We start from the raw sequence: 18,634 nt of genomic DNA on the forward strand, positions 1-18,634 counted from the left end.
GTCTGTTCGGAAGGGGGGGCTGCTGGGAGGTTCTTCTTCGGAAAGTGAGCTTTCCGTAAGCAGTGGAATATCAAGTGTGCTGGGAGCAGATCGCAGTGGGGTTCTCTCCGACCGTAAGGGCTTCACAGACGAGCTCATGACCAGTGACAGGGTTTCCGCAGCAGAGCTATGCTGATATCTGGTGCCAACACGCATTATTTGAATTTGTCGATTAGATTCGGTTGTACGTTTACGTAGATTCAGCTTCCAGAACGTTCTTGAACTTTTTCAATTGACCAGTTGCCGCTCCAGAGTGCAGACGCTTCTTCGTTCGAACCAAGGCTTCTTCTACGTTGGTAAGGTCGTCATGTGTTGGCGCCTGCAAAACTAGTCTTCGACCCAGAAGGTGAACGTCCTCCAGATCTTCGATAGCCCGCCAGGCATCCGTTTTGGACTGGAAGTCCAGAAACGCAAAGCCTCGGCTCGTTCCATCGGGTTTCTTGGGAATCCGAACGCCAGCGAGCTGCGCTACGGATCCGTAAAGACGGTAAAGGTCCTTTTTCGTAGCTTCGAACGGCAAGTTCTTCACCACCAATTTCTTGTCCACTGCGCTTTTCAGCACTCGTCGCGATTCGACATCCTGGCGAGGCCCTGGCTGCTTCTTGCCGCCGCTGTGATGGGAAAGTGACAGCTCTAGAGTTTTTCCGTCCAGGCACTGACCCTGAAACCTCTTGATACAGCTCTCAGCTGCAGCGGCGTTCTCAAAAGTCGCGAAACCGAAACCTAAGGACACTCTCGCACCGTCCTTCTTTCTGGTTGACAACTTAAAGTGAAGGAAACCGTGTGCCTTGCGGAACAATGTTCGAACTGACGCCTCTGTAGTTGCAAAGTTCACGTTCTTCACGAACACTGCCTGAGCGTCGGGCGTTTCCTCGGACTCAGACTCCTCCGTTGGTGCATGTGTTTCAGGCGTGTTGGCCCGCGCGTCCGCTGTTTCTGGCACCTCTGGCTCTGTCCGCTGAGTAAAAATGTTTGCTGGGGCCATTTCCAAAAATAGTGGTGCATTCGTTCCAGGAAGTTTGCGGAATGCGCACCTCTTCAGCGCTTTGGCAGCGTTGGCGGAGTCGGCATACTGAACAAGGGCAACCGTCTTCGTTGGAGCCACCGCAAACTTCAGTAAAGGACCGAGAGCCACAAACATACTTCTTAGAGCGGATGCGTCAGTGTCCGAAGGCAGGTGCTTCACGATCAGTGTATCGTCTGCTCGATCCAAAGCGCATAAAGCGGCCGATTCGACCTTTCGGCCTCGACTCATAAAGGCGTCGTGGTCGATATTATGTTCCAACAACCATTTCTTCACGCGTTTTATAACGGACGCCTCGGCGAGAGCTACACGAGCAGCCAAGGAATCACCGCTCTGCAGATCCAGAATCTCCTCCTTCTCCACGCCTAACTCCGTTGCCATAGCGTCCACGGCAGCATTGGCGGAGACGTACAGAAGATTCCAAGTTGATTCCTTTTGAGCCAGCACGTGTTCCTTGACTTGCTTGGCCTTCTTGAAACTGGATCCGACCTGTTCAACAAATACTTCATGCTTTCGCTCTGGCTCCGCGAAGTGGACGTGAACTCGCCGCCCTTGGAACGTGCTCAGGTCGGCTACAGACACGAACGCTGCCGCGTGGCTCTCGAACGCAAATACCACGAACGCGGCGCCCTGCGGCGCGCGAGTCAGTCGGTTGAACAGAAGTTTTACCTCGACCACCTCTCCGCTCTGGGCAGCCCAAGTCTGGACGTCCTCCCCTGAGCAAGAAAAGGGTAGGTTGCGAACGAGTACACGTTTAGGGTCGTAGGAGGTCGCGACATCCTGCGATTCATCATTGTTTTCAACCGACTCGACACTGGTCTTTCCAGAGGGGACGCTTTGCAACAGATCATCGCCTGAATCCTCACTGTCAGCATACTCCACCTCCTGCATTCGGTTCTTCGTGTGCTCGGGAATGAGCAGGTCGTCCTCGTTGCTCCATGCTTTGTGCTTTACCCTCGCGGCTGGCTTGGCGAAGATATCCTTCAGCTTCTGGACCTCAGGGAAAGCATGTTTCTCAACCTCTGTTTGATACAGTTCTGGGTGAAGAGCCTTATGTCGTGACGATCCCATGGTGTGAGACGACCACGGACGAGCCAAGTCCGAATCCCCCTGCTCCCGAGCGGCCTCGACAAAGACACGTCTCGTGTCAAAGAAAGTTTTGCGAAGTGCCTTTATGCAGTCCTCTGCCACGACAGCGGTCTTGAGACCCACAAAGCAAAACTGCCGGGACTTCCCCTTCGCAGTGCGAGGCACCGTCACGTCAGTTATGTCTTCAGGTCTGGCAACTGCCCCAACGAACTGCCGCACTAGCTTGTCGTCTGCGTAGTGTGGCAGGTTCTTGATGACGATTCTAGTAGACATGAAAATGCTCAATAAACGTTTCAACCGCTGACGCGACTAGCGGCAGCAGGCAATTGTCGATCTCGGATGTGGTAGCCTCGAATGCTGCAGTGGTTACTGACATTGCCATAGACACCAATGGACTGTGCGTGGGCAACGACGCTAGAAAGCCTGTGATCACAAAGGCTAAGGATCCTCCTGACGTTTTTCCATTGGCCCACGATTTACCCAGAGAATGCGGGAAAAACTCGATAGAAAGCTTCCCCATGATCGATGCTGCTGAATCCGCTAAACAGGTGAAAGCCACAGTCTGAGTAGTCTCGACCCAATTCCCCACATTGCTGATTGGGTTCTTTCCCAACTTAAACGCCCAAGGAAGCAGAAAAGATGCTAGGAGTCCAAAATGGGATGTAACCACGACCATTCCGCGATCTCGTTTATCCGCAAAGCATTCAATGACTTGTTGGGCTCGCTCTGCGAAAGGACCGCTCTCCTGTCGGATGCACTCCCAAAACACTGCCAAAAATGAAAGAACTGCGAGGCCGAGCATAGCGACCTCCAGATGCTCGACTCCCACGGGAGTCATGCCGATAGCAGCAACAAGGTGCAGGAGTTTCCTCACGCAATTGATGCCCATTCGAGGCGAAAGTACGATGCCCATCAACACACCTCCAGCAACGAGGCCTGACCAACCCAACAGCAAACACGCAATCTTGGGTTGGAGGCATGCCTTGCAGAAAAGCACGACCGGAGACGAATCGAAGGTGTAGGTCATGGCTATTATGGTGTACGTAGCGACAATCACAAGGATCTTCAAGGCTTTGGCCCGGCCAAGTGCTCTGGAAGCCGGACAAACCGCCAGAAATCCGAAGAGCGAACAGGCTTGCAGCAGTACGAGCGCTGCGCCTCCGAGGCAGGTCCGTTCAGCCAAACGAGACCAACACGACGCTAGGTAGACGCATAGCATTGCGTCCCAATGGGTGAAGGACGACGCAGCATGCTGATCAACGACGACAGCGAGGAGGAGCGTCCCCAGAAAGCCAAGTTCGGTCGTGAACCAGACTAGTGACGCGCAGATCGCTGCAGCTCCTATGGAGGAGGCAATCCGCAGCCACTCATACCTGAAGAGCAATCGCCAACTGACTCACTTGCCAATGAAACCGCCAGCAGCGGGAGCTAGGAAGTGTGCCAGCACGATCCACTTAGAGCCAGGGAGCAGACACGTGACCAATGCTGCTCCCACTGTCAACGAACTTTGGGAGCGCCGCTCCATCAATTTGCCTTTATGCAATCGAAGTTGGCTACTATTAAACTGGAGACAAGGGGGTCACTGCGAAGGCCGCGAGCAGCTTGTCAATTCTAGTCTTCTGGTCTATGAGAGCGTCGAGGTCACCCTCACACTTGTCAATGTAGTCCATCAAGGCCCCAGCAGACAGCTTTGCACCTTGAATGCTGGAGTTAAGTGACTCAATCTGACGTTTCAGCGACTCCGCGGTCTCCGAGACAGCCGACTTCATCTCAGCAACGCCAGTCAGCGAACCTTCTGGCAGTGTGGTTTCCGCGGCTGCATGAAATTCGGTATCTTTGTCATCATTGGGTCCTCCAACTGGAGCAGGGATGGCTTCAGTTGTGTCGGTCGTCGGCGAGCTGACACGAATCTTGGCCTTCATTGCAGGAGGAGTCTGTTCAGTATTGCTACAATAACTCACTGGTGGAGGCGTGGACTGTGAGCTCCTTAGACGTGCAACATACCTCTCTTGGGAGTACGACCAGTCCAGCGACGCAGAACCCACTGACACCTGCCCCAGCTCATGGGGAGTCAGCCCGTCCACTGTAAATACTGGAGCCCCCTTGGACCTTTGGAGTGCCCTGTCGCGTACCTTGGCAAAATCCAACTCCGGAACTCGGCTTTGGGCCCTGCTACATTGAGGAGGCTTCTCGTTCAACAGCTCATGTAGAGACGGAATCGTGGAGTGGTCGGGCTCTTGGGTTTGCGTTCGAGGGCTGCTGGCTGCGGACCCAGTGGCCGTATCCGTTGGATCCTTGGTGGAAGCGGGTGACTCTCCGAGCGCTATGACGACTGGGATGCCTGTGGCGTCGCGAAAGATGTCTTTTCGTAATGGGAGTGCATCTTCGCCTGCGCGCCAAGCCGAGGACGTCTGCGCGGCGGCTGGTACATTGGCGCCATGCCTGTACAGCTCGGGTATGGGCACGCGATCTGTACGTCCGACAGGGGCAAAACTGACTGGTTGAATTGTGCCCTTAGCATCGTGACGGAATAGTCTGCATGGAACACACATTGCGTACTCACCTTAAAACCTCGTTCTTGGAGACGTTAACGCTGTGCTTTGGCAAGAAACAAAATGAGTGGTGGGGAGTCGGAGCTCGGTAGTCCTTCATCACCGATGTAAAAGAGTCTGCGCCCATTCCGAAGAACTTGGCGACGTTTTCTCCACGGCCTGACGCCACCAAAACCCCAACAGCATCGTCCCACACGCACATTGGCAGGCGAGTACCACTATGCAGTGGGTGGCTAAATACGCAGTCGCTCAGCATCCGCGCGTCCCAGAACTTCAATTCTCTCTGCGCCTTACGGTCGAAACCGACTGTAGTTAAGGACTTTTCCTTCCCAGCCAGACCTTCCGTCCAACATACACGCATGCCCTTGGGTCCCACGTGTGCCTTTGCTGTGGTAACCGTTCCGAGGGCCCTCGGATCCACCAGCGCCAGCCGTCTCTCCCTCGTAGCGACCACAATCATGTCTCCGGCGTAGTTAAAGTCGACCGATTGAGGGTATTCGCGCTCTTTGCTTTCCCATACAGTGGCTACGGCCTCTTCTGCCTCCAGGTCCCACATTACCACACGTCCTTCACTTCCACCAGAAGCGCATATTCCTAGTGCTGTTGGATGCCATGCGAATGCGACGCTTTTTTTATGCGTCTTGCGCTCGAACTGGGCTGTCACGGCATCTTGATCGCCAAGACTCCAAATCTTCACGGATCCGTCTGCGTCAATTCGAGGCTTGCAACCCACCATCTCCCGTCGTAGCCAGCTGCTGCTCGTTCAGAGGGTTGAATAAAATATCGTTCAAAGCGCCAACTTGAGCACTGAGACGGATGGGACTAGTAGACCTCCCTAGCTGGGACCGGCGCAGAATGCCAAGGGCGCCCCCGCTGTTAGATTCCCACAGAAAGGCGATATGGCGTTTGCTGGAAGCCATGCCCCAAGAGTCATTCCGGCGCGAGGAGATGGGCAGGTTCTGGTACTTTTCGCGCCAAGCAAGACCTGGTTGCATCTCCTGGTTCAAGCTTACCTATAACGTGCTTTAGATCGGGCATGCAGTTTCAACTCGATGCATACACCGCCTTCGCGGAGTTCGTACTAAAAACAGGAATATGCTGTACGAACTTGCCGAGCAGACCAACCAGTTCGCCGTCTCCGTACAGTCGATTAGAGCGGTCCTTATGGACCTACACTCGTGAGCGCCGCCTTGGGAAAGTATTCAGGCGTTCCGTGGCAGATGTGCTGTACGTCAAACTGAAATGGGATCATCTGCGAATAGAGCCCACCAGCAAAATAAAGCTCCTTCACGAGCAGGCTCCGAACTACCAGTGGAAGGACAGCTACCAATTCGAGTACTCCGTGGAGGATATCAATACTCTGATCGACAAGACACTGCAGCTTGAGGTGTGGATAGGGCGGCCTGCAGCCAAGGACGAAATGGTGGGCTTCGTGTGTATAAATTTGCTCACTGTGGCCACTGGCCCGCTCTCGCACGTACTAAGCCTGCTGACTCCGCAGTCCGATGCTGCGGCCGACCACAGAAGCGCTGCGTCCGGAGACCAGCAGCTCGCCTCATACAACCCGCGTGCCAGCAGCGACCGTTGTATTGTAGGCAAGATCTCCTGTCAAATAAGAATGAGCCAGATCTGCAGTTTGATCGCGCAGCCAGTGGAGATACTGTGCCACATCCATGAATCCATAAACAACCCACTCAAGGAGGCCGGCGAGGACGAGGAGGTGACGTCAATGGTGGACGACCAGGGTATTGATGTGTACCATTGGCTACTGAAGATAGATGCACCGGGTCACGACTGCCAGACAAAGTGCTCCTCGTGGACGAACCTCTCTTCGCGTCCTCACTGGAACGGCGTACATCTTCTGGCCGATGCACCTTCCGACCACGTCTACGCTAATGTGGACAACCCCTTGGTGGTAAACTGGGAACATCTGGCCTCGCAGTTGGATAAAACGGAGAGCAGGCGAGTTCTCGACGAAAGCGACACGGATGCGTCCCTGGCGGCGTCGTCGGACGGCAGCAAGGAATGGGCGCGGCTCGCAATGAACACGCGATTTCAGGGGCTGACCCAGGACGTCACGGAAGCCGAGGTACCGCCGTTAATAGCTCGTGTGACAAGCATATCCGACCATGTCGCAATACATATCAACCCGGATGAAACTCGCACCTTGTTGGAGGCAGCTTGCCGAGGAGGCGAACTGGCGCGGAACCTCATAGATGAGGCGGTGCTTCCGACATTTCAGCTGCCAGCCACCACAGCCGAACAGCTACGAAATCTGCAACTTCACATCAGAGTGTTCGCTCAGAGGCTGGGAATGGAGCAACCAGTATTCATTGGCGAAACATGGCTACCGTTTTGCAAGATCTACGATGCGGACAATGTTGAGTTGGCTCACCAAAACTATCTTGAGGGTTTTTTTGTGGAGAAGTTATCCCTCAACGGACGGAATATCGGCGATGTCGAAGGTGTCGTGATCTTCCAGAACAACCCGAGCGTGCGCCAGATGTGTGCCGGCGTTCACACTGACACAGGCTTCGCTCGGATTTCACCACCTATACTGGGGTCGGAGTTCAACGAGATCTCCTTCTACGTCGATAAAAAATCTGGCTGTCCCAAGGCAATAGTAAGGTTGGCCGAGCTACATCGGCAGTTGCTCGACACGCTGTTCAAAAGAGCCCAGCACGGCACCAACGAGGCCTGGACTACCAAGTTCCTCAACCAGGCTGTCAAGTCCCCCGAGTTTCGGTGGCACCACCGGAGACGAAGTTTCATGGCGTTAGGTGAACAGATGGTCGCTTTGGATGAGCTGAAACGATCGAAAGGGGACCTGAAGCATGACGACTTGCAAAAGATCTGTGAGGACGTGTTGTCTGTCTTGCGCCAGACGCACGTCTCCCCCGGCGTGAAATGCACGTTCCTGTACTGTAAGTCTACCGTGTCACTCTCACCCAGCCCAAACCGCAGCCTTAGTGATCGGGCAAACCGTCCTACTCAACCTCGCCAACCACACCCTGATGTACCTGGAGCATGTGCCGTGGCAACTGCGGTCACTCTATCTGTCGATTCTGTACAATTGCATGAAACGCGGCGAGCTGGACGTGGGCAACGTACTGGTGCCTACGAACGACGTCTGGTTGGCTCACTTCCCCCCGCACTCAGGAGCCTCCATTGGTAACGCCTTACGCAAGGTACAAGACGGCAGCAAGTCCGCCAGCAACGCCGATCGAGTGCGGGCTACTTCGTGCTCAGGGAATCGTACTGCGCGATCGGTGTTCAGCCGTGTCTTCAGGCGCAAGCGCATGTCCACCTTGGAGGATCTGGTCGTGCAGAACAACAACTTCAAACACCTCGACGCAAGCTGCGAGCGTATTGAATCCATCGTAGACACCCTGGACCCAGATGAATTGGAAGAGCTGAGTGTGTTCCACAAACGCATGGTCAACGCCAAGCAGATGTACCTGCTATTCAAGAAGACTTTGTATTTTTCCCTGCACAGCCTAGGTGACCACGCTCGGCTCTACGAGGAGCACTCGAAGTACCTGTTCAACTTCCTGGCGTTCTGCTTTTTCCGCTTGCCCATGTTCCAGAAACGGGTCCTAAAATTGCTATGCACTGAGGAGCTCTTGGACGTCGAAATCCCCGAGTGGCGTGGCACCGAGTTCGGCATTTCTAAAGACGATATCCTGCAATGCATCACGTGGAAAAACAACCCCCGTGCAGCGGAACTGCAAGTTTTGTGCGACTGGTCTGTATTTCACCAGTCGCTGCACATGTATTTCGGGGAGGAGATGCTTGCAGAAGCCATGGCCAACGCAGACATCCAAAAACCTGACAACGGCTGGAAGAGCATTTACAGCCAAAACAACCATCTCTTCTACGCTTTTGTGGAAAGCTGGTGCAAATACGTATCACTCACGACGCCAATGGTGCAGAAGGACAGTAGGGAGGCGGCTGTGTGGCACCTGCTCCCTGGCTACCCCATATTTGTGAAGCACGTTCTGATCGACCTGAAATCAGTTCCCGTGGCCTCCCTTCCCGACACGATGCTCAACTGCACGGGAGCGATGCTAGCCAACCCCCGCCTCCTGGTTGTCTTCATAAAGATTCTCTTCCTGCGGGCACGAGTCCACAACGTGGCCGAGGTGTTCGCTATATGGAACTATGCTGACTACTGGTTACAGGTAATAAGCCTTCGAGGAATGGGTTTCCCTCGAACGTTTGACTATGGGTTTTTCTTGAAAGGCATTCGATTGCTGCTGGAGAGCGACCTGTCTCAGAACGTGGCTAAGACTATGTGGTTTCTCTACAAGAATATCCGCATCTTCGACCCTCAGTTCATCAGAATGCTTGTCAATGATTTCATCCTCGGCACTTACGCCCCGCTTCTCTGCTGCAACTGGTCGAAGCTGGTCCGGCAGACTTGGATTTGGATTCTTTTGTACGACATCCACTGTGAGTAGCCGTAGCGCATGTGATACAGGGCCTTGTCGCTTAGCAATGGACCGACTTCAGACTGACAAGAACTCGGAGCTCACTGCGCATGAGAAGGTTGCCCTCGTTTCTCATCATCGGGCGAGTCGACTGCTGCGAGTTATCGGTAGCAAAATCGCATTCAACGACTTGAAGGAGCGACCACCCTATAGTACTTTGGATTGGGAGTCCATCGAAGCGGTAGGCGGTCCCAGGCACCGGGATAAGCCGCAGCACGCGCCTCTCTCTCACGATTTGCATTTCTACCTCGATGAGTCCACTACGGTCCTTTCAAAGGACTTTGCATTCCCAACTCACGCCGCGAGCTACCACTCGCGACTGAAGGAGGAGCTGAAACAGGACTTCGAGGACTACACAGACTGGGCAGGAGTCTCCCGCCTTGACAGCGTAGGTGCCGCCGACGAATTATTAAGCAGCCACTTCCGCACCTCTACGTCCCGTTTGCCCCCCTGGACAAGAACGTCGACATTCCGCTCGAGACATAGGTTCGTGGTTTATATTGCGGACTCCTCCTCAGACTCATCTTCGGACTCTTCCTCAGATTCATCTTCAGACTCTTCTTCTGATTCTTCTTCAGATTCGGCTTCCACTGAGCCTTCCTCCAACGATCCAGCCTCATCGACGTATTTCTGGATGAAAGGAGACAGCTTAAGCATATCCACGTCCTTGCTCCGCTCGGCGAACCTGCGACGGGCTTTGGGGAAATTTCCGCCGGCTCTCTCGTAGTCGAACTGTCGGGATGAAATGGCCGAGTCGCACACAGCTAAGAAATGGACGACGTAGTCGAGTACAATGTGTGTCTTGGAAGTTACTTTGTGGTCCACATTGATGGAGTGCAAAAGCTTTTTCAACTGCCTAAACGCCAGTCGCGCTTCGTGGCGTTGCACACGTCTCTCCCGGGCGATTTCTTTGTTGTAGTTCATGCGAACCTTTGTCCACTGCAAAAACATTAGTTACAAAGATTCATAGAGTTCCAGCGGGAGATCATCGGGGTCCTGGAAGAACGTGAACCGAGTCCCGGTGTACTCATCAACACGTACAGGCTCCACACCGACACCGAAGCTCTGAAGACGTTCGACTGCTTTATCAAGATCTGAGACTGTGAAAGCGAGGTGCCGCAGTCCTTGTGCTTCGGGATAACTCGGTCTCGGGGGGGCTCCTGGAAACGTAAACAGCTCAATCTGACCACTACCAGTATCCAAATCAATTTTCCACGAATCGCGATTGGAGCGATAGTTTTCCGCGATAATTCTAAACCCCAACACCTCAACGTAGAAGTGTCGCGATCGGCCAATGTCGCTCGCGATAATGGCGGCGTGGTGAATCCCCGAGATCATCCCGAATTAGTAAATAATGCCCACCGTATTGTATGATGCCTCCAATTCCAACAGGCTGCTTTTGCTCCGTTCCAGTTGCCTTTCCCTCTTCCTGCACTCCCTCACAACGCCGGCCTTTTCTAGTTCAAACCGTCTGCAATCCCTCTGCAGTCTGTCACACTCTAGGTTAAGCTCCCTGAACTCAGCGGTCTTCCTTTCAACCCATGATCGCTTGATACTGACCACCTTAGAATTTGCATTCAGATGCCACCGAATGAGCTCTCTCTTTTCCCGTAGAAGGAAGCGCTTTTGCATTGCAGCTGCGTGCTCAAGGTTTATGGCTGCAGCCCGCTGTGCAATGATGTTAGACTGCTTCAGAGTCTGAGTAGGTACGAAAGGGCCGGGTTCGGCCACTTCGTACTGCTGTGCCCCAGGGATCCTGCGCATGATATCTTTTGGCCTGTCAACGCCTGGTCGAAATGCCAAACGATTCAGCTTTCGTCTCATACCGAAATGAAGCTTCTCTGGGTCATAAGTGACGTCAGAGTTTTCGTCTTTGTCGAACCCGGGACCCGTTGAGGTGACGGCAGATTCCTCATGGACACTCCCCTGTTCATCTTCTTCAGTTTCCTCTTCTGCAGAACTGGATGCCTCTTCAGAGTCAGATTCCTCCTCCGAGTGATTGTCAGATTCATCAGACTCCACATCAGACATCCCCACTTTTTAATGCAATTCCACAGTGACTAAGCCTTGCCAAGTATGGAACCACCTTGTTGATAGTTTTGTTGATAGTGGTTGAAACAAGCGATAGCCAGCGCAATCCCACGATTTTTGTAATGAAGCAACTCTCGTCAGGTACAGGGATGAATGCGATGCACGAGATGCTAACCATTCTTGCGGCTCTGTCGTGGTTGACGGCTTTCATTGTCCTCTTTTCCAAGATGAGCACAGGAATGGGTGACGTATCATTTCAGACCTTGTTGGCGCTAACCATTGCCGAACTGGTAAACTCGAGCATGATTCTTTGGATTCACTTTCAGTGGAACTCGCTGGGTTTGACTGACACTGTTCTAGCCTGCGATCTGCTCACTTGCGTTCTCGTAACGTCTTCGCTAACGTACTTCGTCGTTAGGCTGAGATCAAATGTGTTCCGATCGACGGATTGCTTTGGTGACTGGCAACTGATGAAGCAGGCTATTGCAAAATCAAAAGCCGGCTTCAAACGGAAGCCGAAAAAAGCTCACTGGGTGGTGTTGTACTTGTTGGCCGCCATGATTGCCATCCCCGTGGAATCGTGCAGACGTCACAGGGTTCTACACCCTGGTCTGGCCTATGCAGAAACATTGTAGGTCACGCCAAACCAATACAATTGACCTGCTTCCAGTGCGGATTGTCTCATGGCGACAGCTTTCCTACCTCAACTGTTCATGTTTTACGGTACTGGTGTGGTCAGCAGAAGTATGGCAACATTCACAGCCTTTTCTTTCGTCTCCCGGATTTTCACTTTTCTATACTGGGCGTGGGACCCGTACATCCGCGGGGAAAATGGCATCCCAGGACGATCGTTTCACATTGGTAAGACGTATGATCTTTTGCCCGTATTATTGTGCTCCAGTCACTGAGCTCATCCACATGTTAATTCTCTTCGATTTCATGAGAAAATATGTGAAGGCATGCTGTCAGAAGGAACCAGAGGATCCCATGCCGCTGGCGCTGCCACATACCAATATTGTCTGATGTACACCAACATAGCTGCGATATTTTTTTCATTCAATTGCCGGCGAATTAAATTCCACATGCAGTTGGACAGCGGCATTGTCGACTACATTGCAGAGTTTAGCGGTACTGCTCTCGTTTCCTCTGCACTCGGAATTGAATTGGCGAAAAGCCGAGATGGTTTGGCGTTCTCAACTTCGGCGACGATGGCATTCATATACACGTTGGCATTCATTGCATTCAATGGAAATGTTTCCACAGGATTCAACCCGGCTGTGACGCTGGTCAGCACTCTGGTGCCCGGACGAAAGCAAGTCGGCATGACAAAGCGCCTGATCACCGTCCTTGTGCAACTGGTTGCTGCTTTGATAGGTGTCGCGATCACACGAGCGTTGTACTTGCCTTATGACGAGGATTTGGATATCCCCTCTGTGCTTATGGGGCAATACCGTCGGGATGACAACGAGGCTGCGATCTTTGTAATCCACTGGTTGTTGGAGTCCATTTCCGTCGCTGGTCTTGTGCTTTTCTCTCTGAGGATCTGGCACGACAGGAAGCCCAACAGCTGGTGGCCCTTGTTTATCGGATTCGTTTACTACGTTCCAGGGTACGTCTTCCGGGTGTATTCTGGAGCGTTTAATACCATTCTACCCATGGCCTTTACCCTAAATCCCGCCGTAGTCTTTGGAGTTGTACTGACTCGTTCTGCTGGCTCGATCTCGGTTGCCGACTCCACTGCTGCTGTATTGTTTCCGTGGACCTGTCAGGTCTGTGGTGCTTTACTCGGTGTGGCTTTGTGGAGGGTGTTGCAGGAAGAAGGCAAATGCGGGTACTTTCCTCCTTACAAGCTGGAGTCTGAAACTGAAGAGAAATCGGAAGCTGAGACCTGATTGCATGATGTCCGCGCAGCAAAACTACCATGTAGATTCGTCGGATGTATGCGTTATTTGTCGTTCATCAATGGTTCCTCGGTGGACTCGGGGATGACCTGGGTCTCGTTGACGAAGAATTCTGGCCCACCAGGTCCCTGCCGGATCTCTACGTCCGTGTTCTGACCATTTGTATCTTCGTCTTCGGCCTCCGGCTTCTTCTCCATCAAGTCCTCTTCGAACTCTGTCCATCGCGCGTCCTTTGTAGACGCATCAGGAACCTTGACCTCTGCGCCTTCAGCAGTCTCCGACTGAGCTTCTTTTTTCTTTTCCAGCAAGGCGGCACCCACATTGCAGTACACTGCCTCCGTCAAGAAGTTGACAAGACTGTCCCTGTCCGCTTGGGAGTACCTACAGTAGATTTTCTTCACATCTTTGGCTCGAAGAATGATGCACAACCGAGTTCTTGGTGCCGTTTCAATTGGGACCTCTACCCAGGCTAGCATGGCCTTTTGGATTGGTTTCAGTCGCTGCTCGGTCATCATCTGCTTCGCTTCAACGTAGCTCTTGGTGATGTCCACCGAGGGGTCATCCTCGTAGACAGAGAGCCGGTCGGCTTCAACCTCTAGGATGAATTTGTCGAGGTGTGCTGGCTGTACGAGAACGTCTGGGGACAATTCGAACACGCTTATCAACTTATGGGCATCACAACTTATTTTGCCAACCGGCTCCATCATTTGGAACGGCGGCTTCTCACTGGGAGCGATACTGGGCACAGGTTCCACCTTGAGGTAATCCTTCTGAGCAGATGCGATGCACAGAAAGAGAGGTAAACGCATGCCGGTCTAAACAATCACGTGCTCGAAGAAATTAATGAATCGCTCCGCGTAGTCCGTCGGAGGCATGCACGACAAACCTGCAGGGTCCACACTCAGTCCTTTAGCGGCACGCTCAAGCTTCTTTCGTGACGACCACACTGTGAGCATGTCGATGATGCCCATGTAGTACAGCTTGTCATGGCCATAGCTCCACATGCCGGAGTAGTCCCTCTTGTGAAACACCGCTCGGGAGCAGGGTGTGTCCATCGAGGGGAGCGAGTCTACTGCCGTGAAGTAGTGAATGCCGACGAGCAAGGAGTAGTCCATGATGTCGTGAGTAGCCAACCATGTGGCGTCCTGGCGGAGCGTTTTCATACACATCTGTCTGAACTTTGGCCCCAGCTCGAACTTCTCGTCGTTCTTCATGAGATCGTCCTCCTTTAGGGTTACATTATCCGTGAGTACAGGCGTGTTCCGGCCGATCCACGAACCCTTAAGGTCGTACCTTCTGGTGACTTCCACGGGAGTGCAGAGGATGTTTTCCATCACAACGAAGTGCAGCTTCTTACTCTGATGCTTTCCCTTCCTGGAAATGGCGTGCAGTCCAAAGAATTTGGTTAGAAGCGTCTCGGGGTTTAGCTGCAAGTAGTCGTAGTAGTCCTCCAAAATGGCCCTCAAGAAGCCAGCTTCCTCTTTCGATATCTGTGCCGCACATTCCCACACGCCTACTGTTTTGATAATGAATTGACCATCGGAAGTGAAGTAAAAGAGAGAACCAGATTTCCCCTCAGAGCACAGCTCCGACAAAGTCGTCATGTTACCCAACACAAGGTTGGCAATGAGTTGCTCGGGACCTACGGATCGCAAGTAGTCGCTGTGGTGGATTCCGAAGAGCGATCTGATTCTTTGAAAGACGATTGGGCCGAAATCGATAAAGCGAACATACTCCTCAGCCTACGTCAGAGAGAGAGCTGCTGCCCACCTTCTTGTCCTCGTGTATCTGTGGAATGATGGAAAATTTTTCCTTCATCAAGAAGTCGTACTTGTGGACTAGGCGCCGCGGCTCCAGGTGGCTCCGACCTGCGGCGATCCGGATACCTATCATCATGTTCAGCACAAGGTCCCAGTTCTCGTGCCCAAAAAACACAGAGAAGCCGTTGTTGGCTTTCTTATTGAAAAGGCTGACATTGCAGAACTCAAAAACGCTCACTCCTTTTCCGCCCTCCCGCGATGCTTCACGAAGCTCGTCACCGCGCCTCTGGTGTGGTCAGTAGTCACATTTTGATTGGTCGGAATGTTAATGAAATGGCGCGGCGCCTTCCGGTACATGCCACTGACACACGCGCTGGCCAGCGACGCCGAGAGCGTCGAGTCCTTGGACTTCGCCGACCCGTCATCTGATAGTCTTGCGTGGCGGAGGGAATGTATGATGTGATCCAACCGGTTTATCAAATCGAGTATCTCGTCGTCCGTGTAAGATTCTGGGCCACCAGCAGCCTCGGAGGAAGGCTTGCCTTGGGTTCCGACCGCACAATTCGCAACAGCGGCCCCCGAAGAAGAACCAATCGACGACAAGCGCTTCACCAGTGACTCGGCCGAGATGGTGTCGAGGTAGATGTACTCAATCTCCGAGCGAAGCTCGCTTTCAGACTCCATTGATACACAACATGTCGACAGATCTGGTAATCGAGACTGGGGGGTTGTCGTTGTCGTGTCTAACGCGATAGGTATCGGTGCGTCGCTTGACGCTGGATCGGAGGCTCGTACCGACAAGATGCTCGATTGGGCCCGTCTTTGAGCTCGCTTCAAACCACCGTCCCTCCGTAAATTCAGCAGAGAGAGCAGTTGTGATTGCACAGATCGAATCTCGGCGACAATATGATCCTCTGCCGCAGATTCCTCAGGGCACGAATCTAACGAGATAGTTCCGTAGTTGATGGGGAGCCTCCGGAAATGCGGGAGGGAGTTGCTGTGAGGGCGGTGGTGCTCGAGGTTGAAGGATGTAGCGACGTCTACGCTGAACGAAAAACGATGCGTCATTCCAGGATGATAATTGTCAGATGGACCTTTGATCACACCCAGGACGCCTAAGAATGCGGAGGAGTTGCGCACAGCGTTTTTATAATGCTCCAGTGCCATTCGAGGAATGCCATGCATGTCTAGACTGTGTTCCAAACTGGTGAAAACCATTTCAGCGATCGACAGGTTGGTGTGCTCCACCGCCTCGCCGATAAGCATGGAACGGGTATTCTGTAATCGTATCACCACTTCAAGGAAGTCGGCACACGTTAGACCTGCCGAAATCAGACCTTCTGGAAAGGCAATGTCTCGCTGGGCTGGCATCAGAATTCTGTGAACCACTCACCCCCCTCCAAACGACAATACTCACAGTATTTCTCGTTAATGATGCGATAAGACATCTCGAGCTTCTCGTCAGACGTCCCATGGAGCAAAATGCCAAGAGACGAGGCAAATTCCAGAAAGTCGATAGACTTTCGACATTGACGGTTGAAACTACGAAAAAGACCTTCTGCGAGAAAGCTATCGTCGATGATAGCTAGCATGCCCAGCGTGGATTGGAAGTGATGGAATTCCATTAGTCCCTGCGGACAAATGTGCCGAAACCGTCGGTAGAGCTGAGTCAGCTCGTCATCTGTAAGGTTCACGGCCTGTAGGAGAGTATTTTTCTTCTCAAGAGGGATCTTCTTAGGTAGAGCGCTGACTCGTCGGCGCCGGCACCTGCAATCCGCCATCTAAACATCCAACCTATTTGGTCAATTGTGCTTCAGTGCGTCCCCACAAATGATCTGACACCTTCAAAAAAAAAATCGCCACCGGCAACAAATATGGGCTGCTGTTACTCTGTCCCAAACGATCAGGTTGGTTGAAAGTTAGAACCGCCACAGATCTATGTTGTTGAAACGTGTGGCGCTTTCGCCAGGATAGCAAGGCCAGGATTGTTGCTTCTTGTGCCGTGTGAGTGATAGCAGGTCTTACCACGTGAGTCATTCAGCTCGTCAGAGGTCGCGTATCGAGTCGAGTACAAAACCTTGACGTCAATGTAGAGACCAAGACATTCGACAATGTCTTCGTCAATGTTTTGGTCTCCGTCCAGTATGTGGTGAGCAGTGACAAGATTTACGAGGCGTTCTATAGCCTGCAGAATGCGGAGGCCCAAATGAGCTCTTACATCTTCGATGTCGTCCGATCCAAGGTGCCCACCATGCAATTAGATCACGTCTTCAATAACAAGATTGACATTGCGGAAGCCGTGAAAGCGCAACTCTCCGAGAAGCTGTCTAGCTTCGGCTTTACAATTGTTAAGACACTGGTCACAGATGTAGATCCCGATCAAGATGTAAAAGCTGCGATGAACGAAATCAACGCGTCTAAACGACGACGGGAGGCCATGGAGCAACAAGCAGAGGCCGACAAGCTCCTTCAAGTGAAGAAAGCTGAAGCGGAGGCGGAAGCCAAGCACCTCCAGGGACAGGGAATCGCCCGACAAAGAAGGGCCATTATTGATGGCCTGCGAACTAGCGTTTCCGAGATACAACAGGGGAATAATAAGCTGGGCCCCAAGGAGGTCATGGACTTGGTACTGATGACGCAGTACTTCGACACCCTCAAAGAGCTCGGACAGACTTCTGACAAGCAAACTCTGTTTATCGGTCACAACCCTGGAGCCCTCTCCAAGCTTGCAGACGAGATAAAAATGGGTGTTATCAATTGACCTTGCGGAATCGTCATCACGCTGACGTGAGGGTTTCCTTGATAATACCTAAACCCGTGAAGTCACGCTGACGTGAGGGTTTCCTAGATAATACCTAAACCCGTGGGGTCACGCTGACGTGAGTGGATTGTTCGGGAGCCCAAGTGGCGTCATACGCTGACGCCACCACATCTGAGCAGCACAAGGGGAATTGTCAATAAAAACGGGGAAAGTTCCTGTTATCGTCCAGGGGGAACAAGGAAAATCCTTATTCACTAAACATACATGCTGCTACGAAATCGGGACAGTACGGACGACCCGGCATCTAAGAGGAGAACCACGTGATTACGCGTCAGTGAGGGTTTCCTTGCCTAAACCCGTGGGGTCACAGTACACTTGAAGCAAAAGGAATTGTATTCAGCCAGACCTTCGAAAAGCAAACCCTGTTTACCCGAACTAAAACAAGCAAGTCAAATCAAAGTGTGTGTGTTCAATTGACGTTGCAGAACCAATATTAGTAGCATCACTCATAGGCGAGATCGTCCTCCTCAGGCAGGTCCATTCCGACTTCTTCGTAGTCCTTTTCCAATGCTGCGAGGTCCTCCCGCGCCTCAGAAAACTCTCCCTCCTCCATGCCTTCTCCCACAAACCAGTGCACAAACGCCCTCTTGACGTACATGAGGTCGAATTTCGCATCCATTCTTGAAAATACCTCTCCAATAGCAGTAGAATTGCATATCATGCACACCGCCCGCATGACCTTAGCCAGGTCTCCAGACGGAACAGTGCACGGCGGCTGATAATTGATGCCACATTTGAATCCAGTGGGACACCAGTCCACGAATTGAATGTTCCTCTTGGTTTTCATCGTCGCCACGGCCACATTGACGTCCTTGGGAACGACGTCACCTCTGTACATCAGACAGCATGCCATGAATTTGCCATGGCGTGGGTCGCACTTCGCCATCATGTTATTACTCTCAAAGCAGGAGTTGGTGATTTCCATCA

General features: G+C 52.5%; 12 protein-coding genes across 20 annotated transcripts; 5 read left to right on the forward strand and 7 right to left on the reverse strand.

Moving 5' to 3' along the window:
* Nucleotides 1-229: 229 nt before the first annotated feature.
* On the reverse strand, nucleotides 230-3,677 carry KVP18_000015 (uncharacterized protein; the record flags this gene model as incomplete). Of its 2 annotated transcripts, XM_067950118.1 has the most annotated exons (4): nucleotides 230-2,414; nucleotides 2,443-2,714; nucleotides 2,742-3,525; nucleotides 3,553-3,677. In XM_067950118.1, 4 exons carry the CDS (start codon nucleotides 3,675-3,677, stop codon nucleotides 230-232), a joined length of 3,366 nt encoding a protein of 1,121 aa, XP_067813661.1. The 2 variants fall into 2 exon arrangements, with proteins under 2 accessions (XP_067813661.1, XP_067813660.1); XM_067950117.1 differs by lacking the exon at nucleotides 3,553-3,677 and having other exon boundaries at nucleotides 2,443-3,371.
* Nucleotides 3,678-3,711: 34 nt separating this feature from the next.
* KVP18_000017 (uncharacterized protein) lies at nucleotides 3,712-5,699 on the reverse strand (the record flags this gene model as incomplete). 3 transcript variants are annotated; one of them, XM_067950386.1, is made up of 4 exons in its annotated part: nucleotides 3,712-4,086; nucleotides 4,114-4,687; nucleotides 4,716-5,409; nucleotides 5,438-5,699. In XM_067950386.1, 4 exons carry the CDS (start codon nucleotides 5,697-5,699, stop codon nucleotides 3,712-3,714), a joined length of 1,905 nt encoding a protein of 634 aa, XP_067813663.1. The 3 variants fall into 3 exon arrangements, with proteins under 3 accessions (XP_067813663.1, XP_067813664.1, XP_067813665.1); XM_067950387.1 differs by lacking the exon at nucleotides 5,438-5,699 and having other exon boundaries at nucleotides 3,712-4,687; nucleotides 4,716-5,260; XM_067950388.1 differs by lacking the exons at nucleotides 3,712-4,086; nucleotides 4,114-4,687; nucleotides 4,716-5,409 and having other exon boundaries at nucleotides 5,415-5,699.
* A 41-nt stretch (nucleotides 5,700-5,740) lies between these two features.
* Nucleotides 5,741-9,680, forward strand: KVP18_000013 (uncharacterized protein; the record flags this gene model as incomplete). 3 transcript variants are annotated; one of them, XM_067949935.1, is made up of 5 exons in its annotated part: nucleotides 5,800-5,882; nucleotides 5,911-7,628; nucleotides 7,657-9,156; nucleotides 9,185-9,582; nucleotides 9,612-9,680. In XM_067949935.1, 5 exons carry the CDS (start codon nucleotides 5,800-5,802, stop codon nucleotides 9,678-9,680), a joined length of 3,768 nt encoding a protein of 1,255 aa, XP_067813658.1. The 3 variants fall into 3 exon arrangements, with proteins under 3 accessions (XP_067813657.1, XP_067813658.1, XP_067813656.1); XM_067949934.1 differs by lacking the exons at nucleotides 9,185-9,582; nucleotides 9,612-9,680 and having other exon boundaries at nucleotides 5,741-7,628; nucleotides 7,657-9,164; XM_067949933.1 differs by lacking the exons at nucleotides 5,800-5,882; nucleotides 5,911-7,628; nucleotides 7,657-9,156 and having other exon boundaries at nucleotides 9,202-9,582.
* Nucleotides 9,681-9,689: 9 nt separating this feature from the next.
* On the reverse strand, nucleotides 9,690-10,145 carry KVP18_000019 (uncharacterized protein; the record flags this gene model as incomplete). The annotated part of the gene is made up of 1 exon (XM_067950511.1): nucleotides 9,690-10,145. The coding sequence occupies one exon, from the start codon at nucleotides 10,143-10,145 to the stop codon at nucleotides 9,690-9,692; it is 456 nt and encodes a 151-aa protein (XP_067813667.1).
* A 3-nt stretch (nucleotides 10,146-10,148) lies between these two features.
* Nucleotides 10,149-10,532, reverse strand: KVP18_000006 (uncharacterized protein; the record flags this gene model as incomplete). The annotated part of the gene is made up of 1 exon (XM_067955323.1): nucleotides 10,149-10,532. The coding sequence occupies one exon, from the start codon at nucleotides 10,530-10,532 to the stop codon at nucleotides 10,149-10,151; it is 384 nt and encodes a 127-aa protein (XP_067813644.1).
* Nucleotides 10,533-10,538: 6 nt separating this feature from the next.
* On the reverse strand, nucleotides 10,539-11,225 carry KVP18_000009 (uncharacterized protein; the record flags this gene model as incomplete). Its single annotated transcript, XM_067958108.1, has 1 exon — nucleotides 10,539-11,225. One exon carries the CDS (start codon nucleotides 11,223-11,225, stop codon nucleotides 10,539-10,541), a length of 687 nt encoding a protein of 228 aa, XP_067813647.1.
* Nucleotides 11,226-11,347: 122 nt separating this feature from the next.
* Nucleotides 11,348-11,860, forward strand: KVP18_000026 (uncharacterized protein; the record flags this gene model as incomplete). The annotated part of the gene is made up of 1 exon (XM_067951117.1): nucleotides 11,348-11,860. One exon carries the CDS (start codon nucleotides 11,348-11,350, stop codon nucleotides 11,858-11,860), a length of 513 nt encoding a protein of 170 aa, XP_067813677.1.
* Nucleotides 11,861-11,938: 78 nt separating this feature from the next.
* On the forward strand, nucleotides 11,939-12,248 carry KVP18_000022 (uncharacterized protein; the record flags this gene model as incomplete). The annotated part of the gene is made up of 2 exons (XM_067950797.1): nucleotides 11,939-12,086; nucleotides 12,127-12,248. The coding sequence occupies 2 exons, from the start codon at nucleotides 11,939-11,941 to the stop codon at nucleotides 12,246-12,248; spliced, it is 270 nt and encodes an 89-aa protein (XP_067813672.1).
* A 59-nt stretch (nucleotides 12,249-12,307) lies between these two features.
* On the forward strand, nucleotides 12,308-13,117 carry KVP18_000018 (uncharacterized protein; the record flags this gene model as incomplete). Its single annotated transcript, XM_067950455.1, has 1 exon — nucleotides 12,308-13,117. One exon carries the CDS (start codon nucleotides 12,308-12,310, stop codon nucleotides 13,115-13,117), a length of 810 nt encoding a protein of 269 aa, XP_067813666.1.
* A 53-nt stretch (nucleotides 13,118-13,170) lies between these two features.
* On the reverse strand, nucleotides 13,171-16,667 carry KVP18_000010 (uncharacterized protein; the record flags this gene model as incomplete). 4 transcript variants are annotated; one of them, XM_067949720.1, is made up of 5 exons in its annotated part: nucleotides 13,171-13,896; nucleotides 13,954-14,868; nucleotides 14,897-15,095; nucleotides 15,125-16,250; nucleotides 16,280-16,667. In XM_067949720.1, 5 exons carry the CDS (start codon nucleotides 16,665-16,667, stop codon nucleotides 13,171-13,173), a joined length of 3,354 nt encoding a protein of 1,117 aa, XP_067813650.1.
* Nucleotides 16,668-17,092: 425 nt separating this feature from the next.
* KVP18_000016 (uncharacterized protein) lies at nucleotides 17,093-17,647 on the forward strand (the record flags this gene model as incomplete). Its single annotated transcript, XM_067950278.1, has 1 exon — nucleotides 17,093-17,647. One exon carries the CDS (start codon nucleotides 17,093-17,095, stop codon nucleotides 17,645-17,647), a length of 555 nt encoding a protein of 184 aa, XP_067813662.1.
* A 502-nt stretch (nucleotides 17,648-18,149) lies between these two features.
* On the reverse strand, nucleotides 18,150-18,596 carry KVP18_000003 (uncharacterized protein; the record flags this gene model as incomplete). Its single annotated transcript, XM_067952255.1, has 1 exon — nucleotides 18,150-18,596. The coding sequence occupies one exon, from the start codon at nucleotides 18,594-18,596 to the stop codon at nucleotides 18,150-18,152; it is 447 nt and encodes a 148-aa protein (XP_067813637.1).
* Nucleotides 18,597-18,634: the final 38 nt, after the last annotated feature.

Source organism: the organism of the source record quoted next (genome assembly GCF_019968955.1).
Source record: "MAG: Porospora cf. gigantea A chromosome Unknown PgA_NODE_113_length_37961_cov_335.684, whole genome shotgun sequence".
NCBI lineage: Eukaryota > Apicomplexa > Conoidasida > Eugregarinorida > Porosporidae > Porospora > Porospora cf. gigantea A.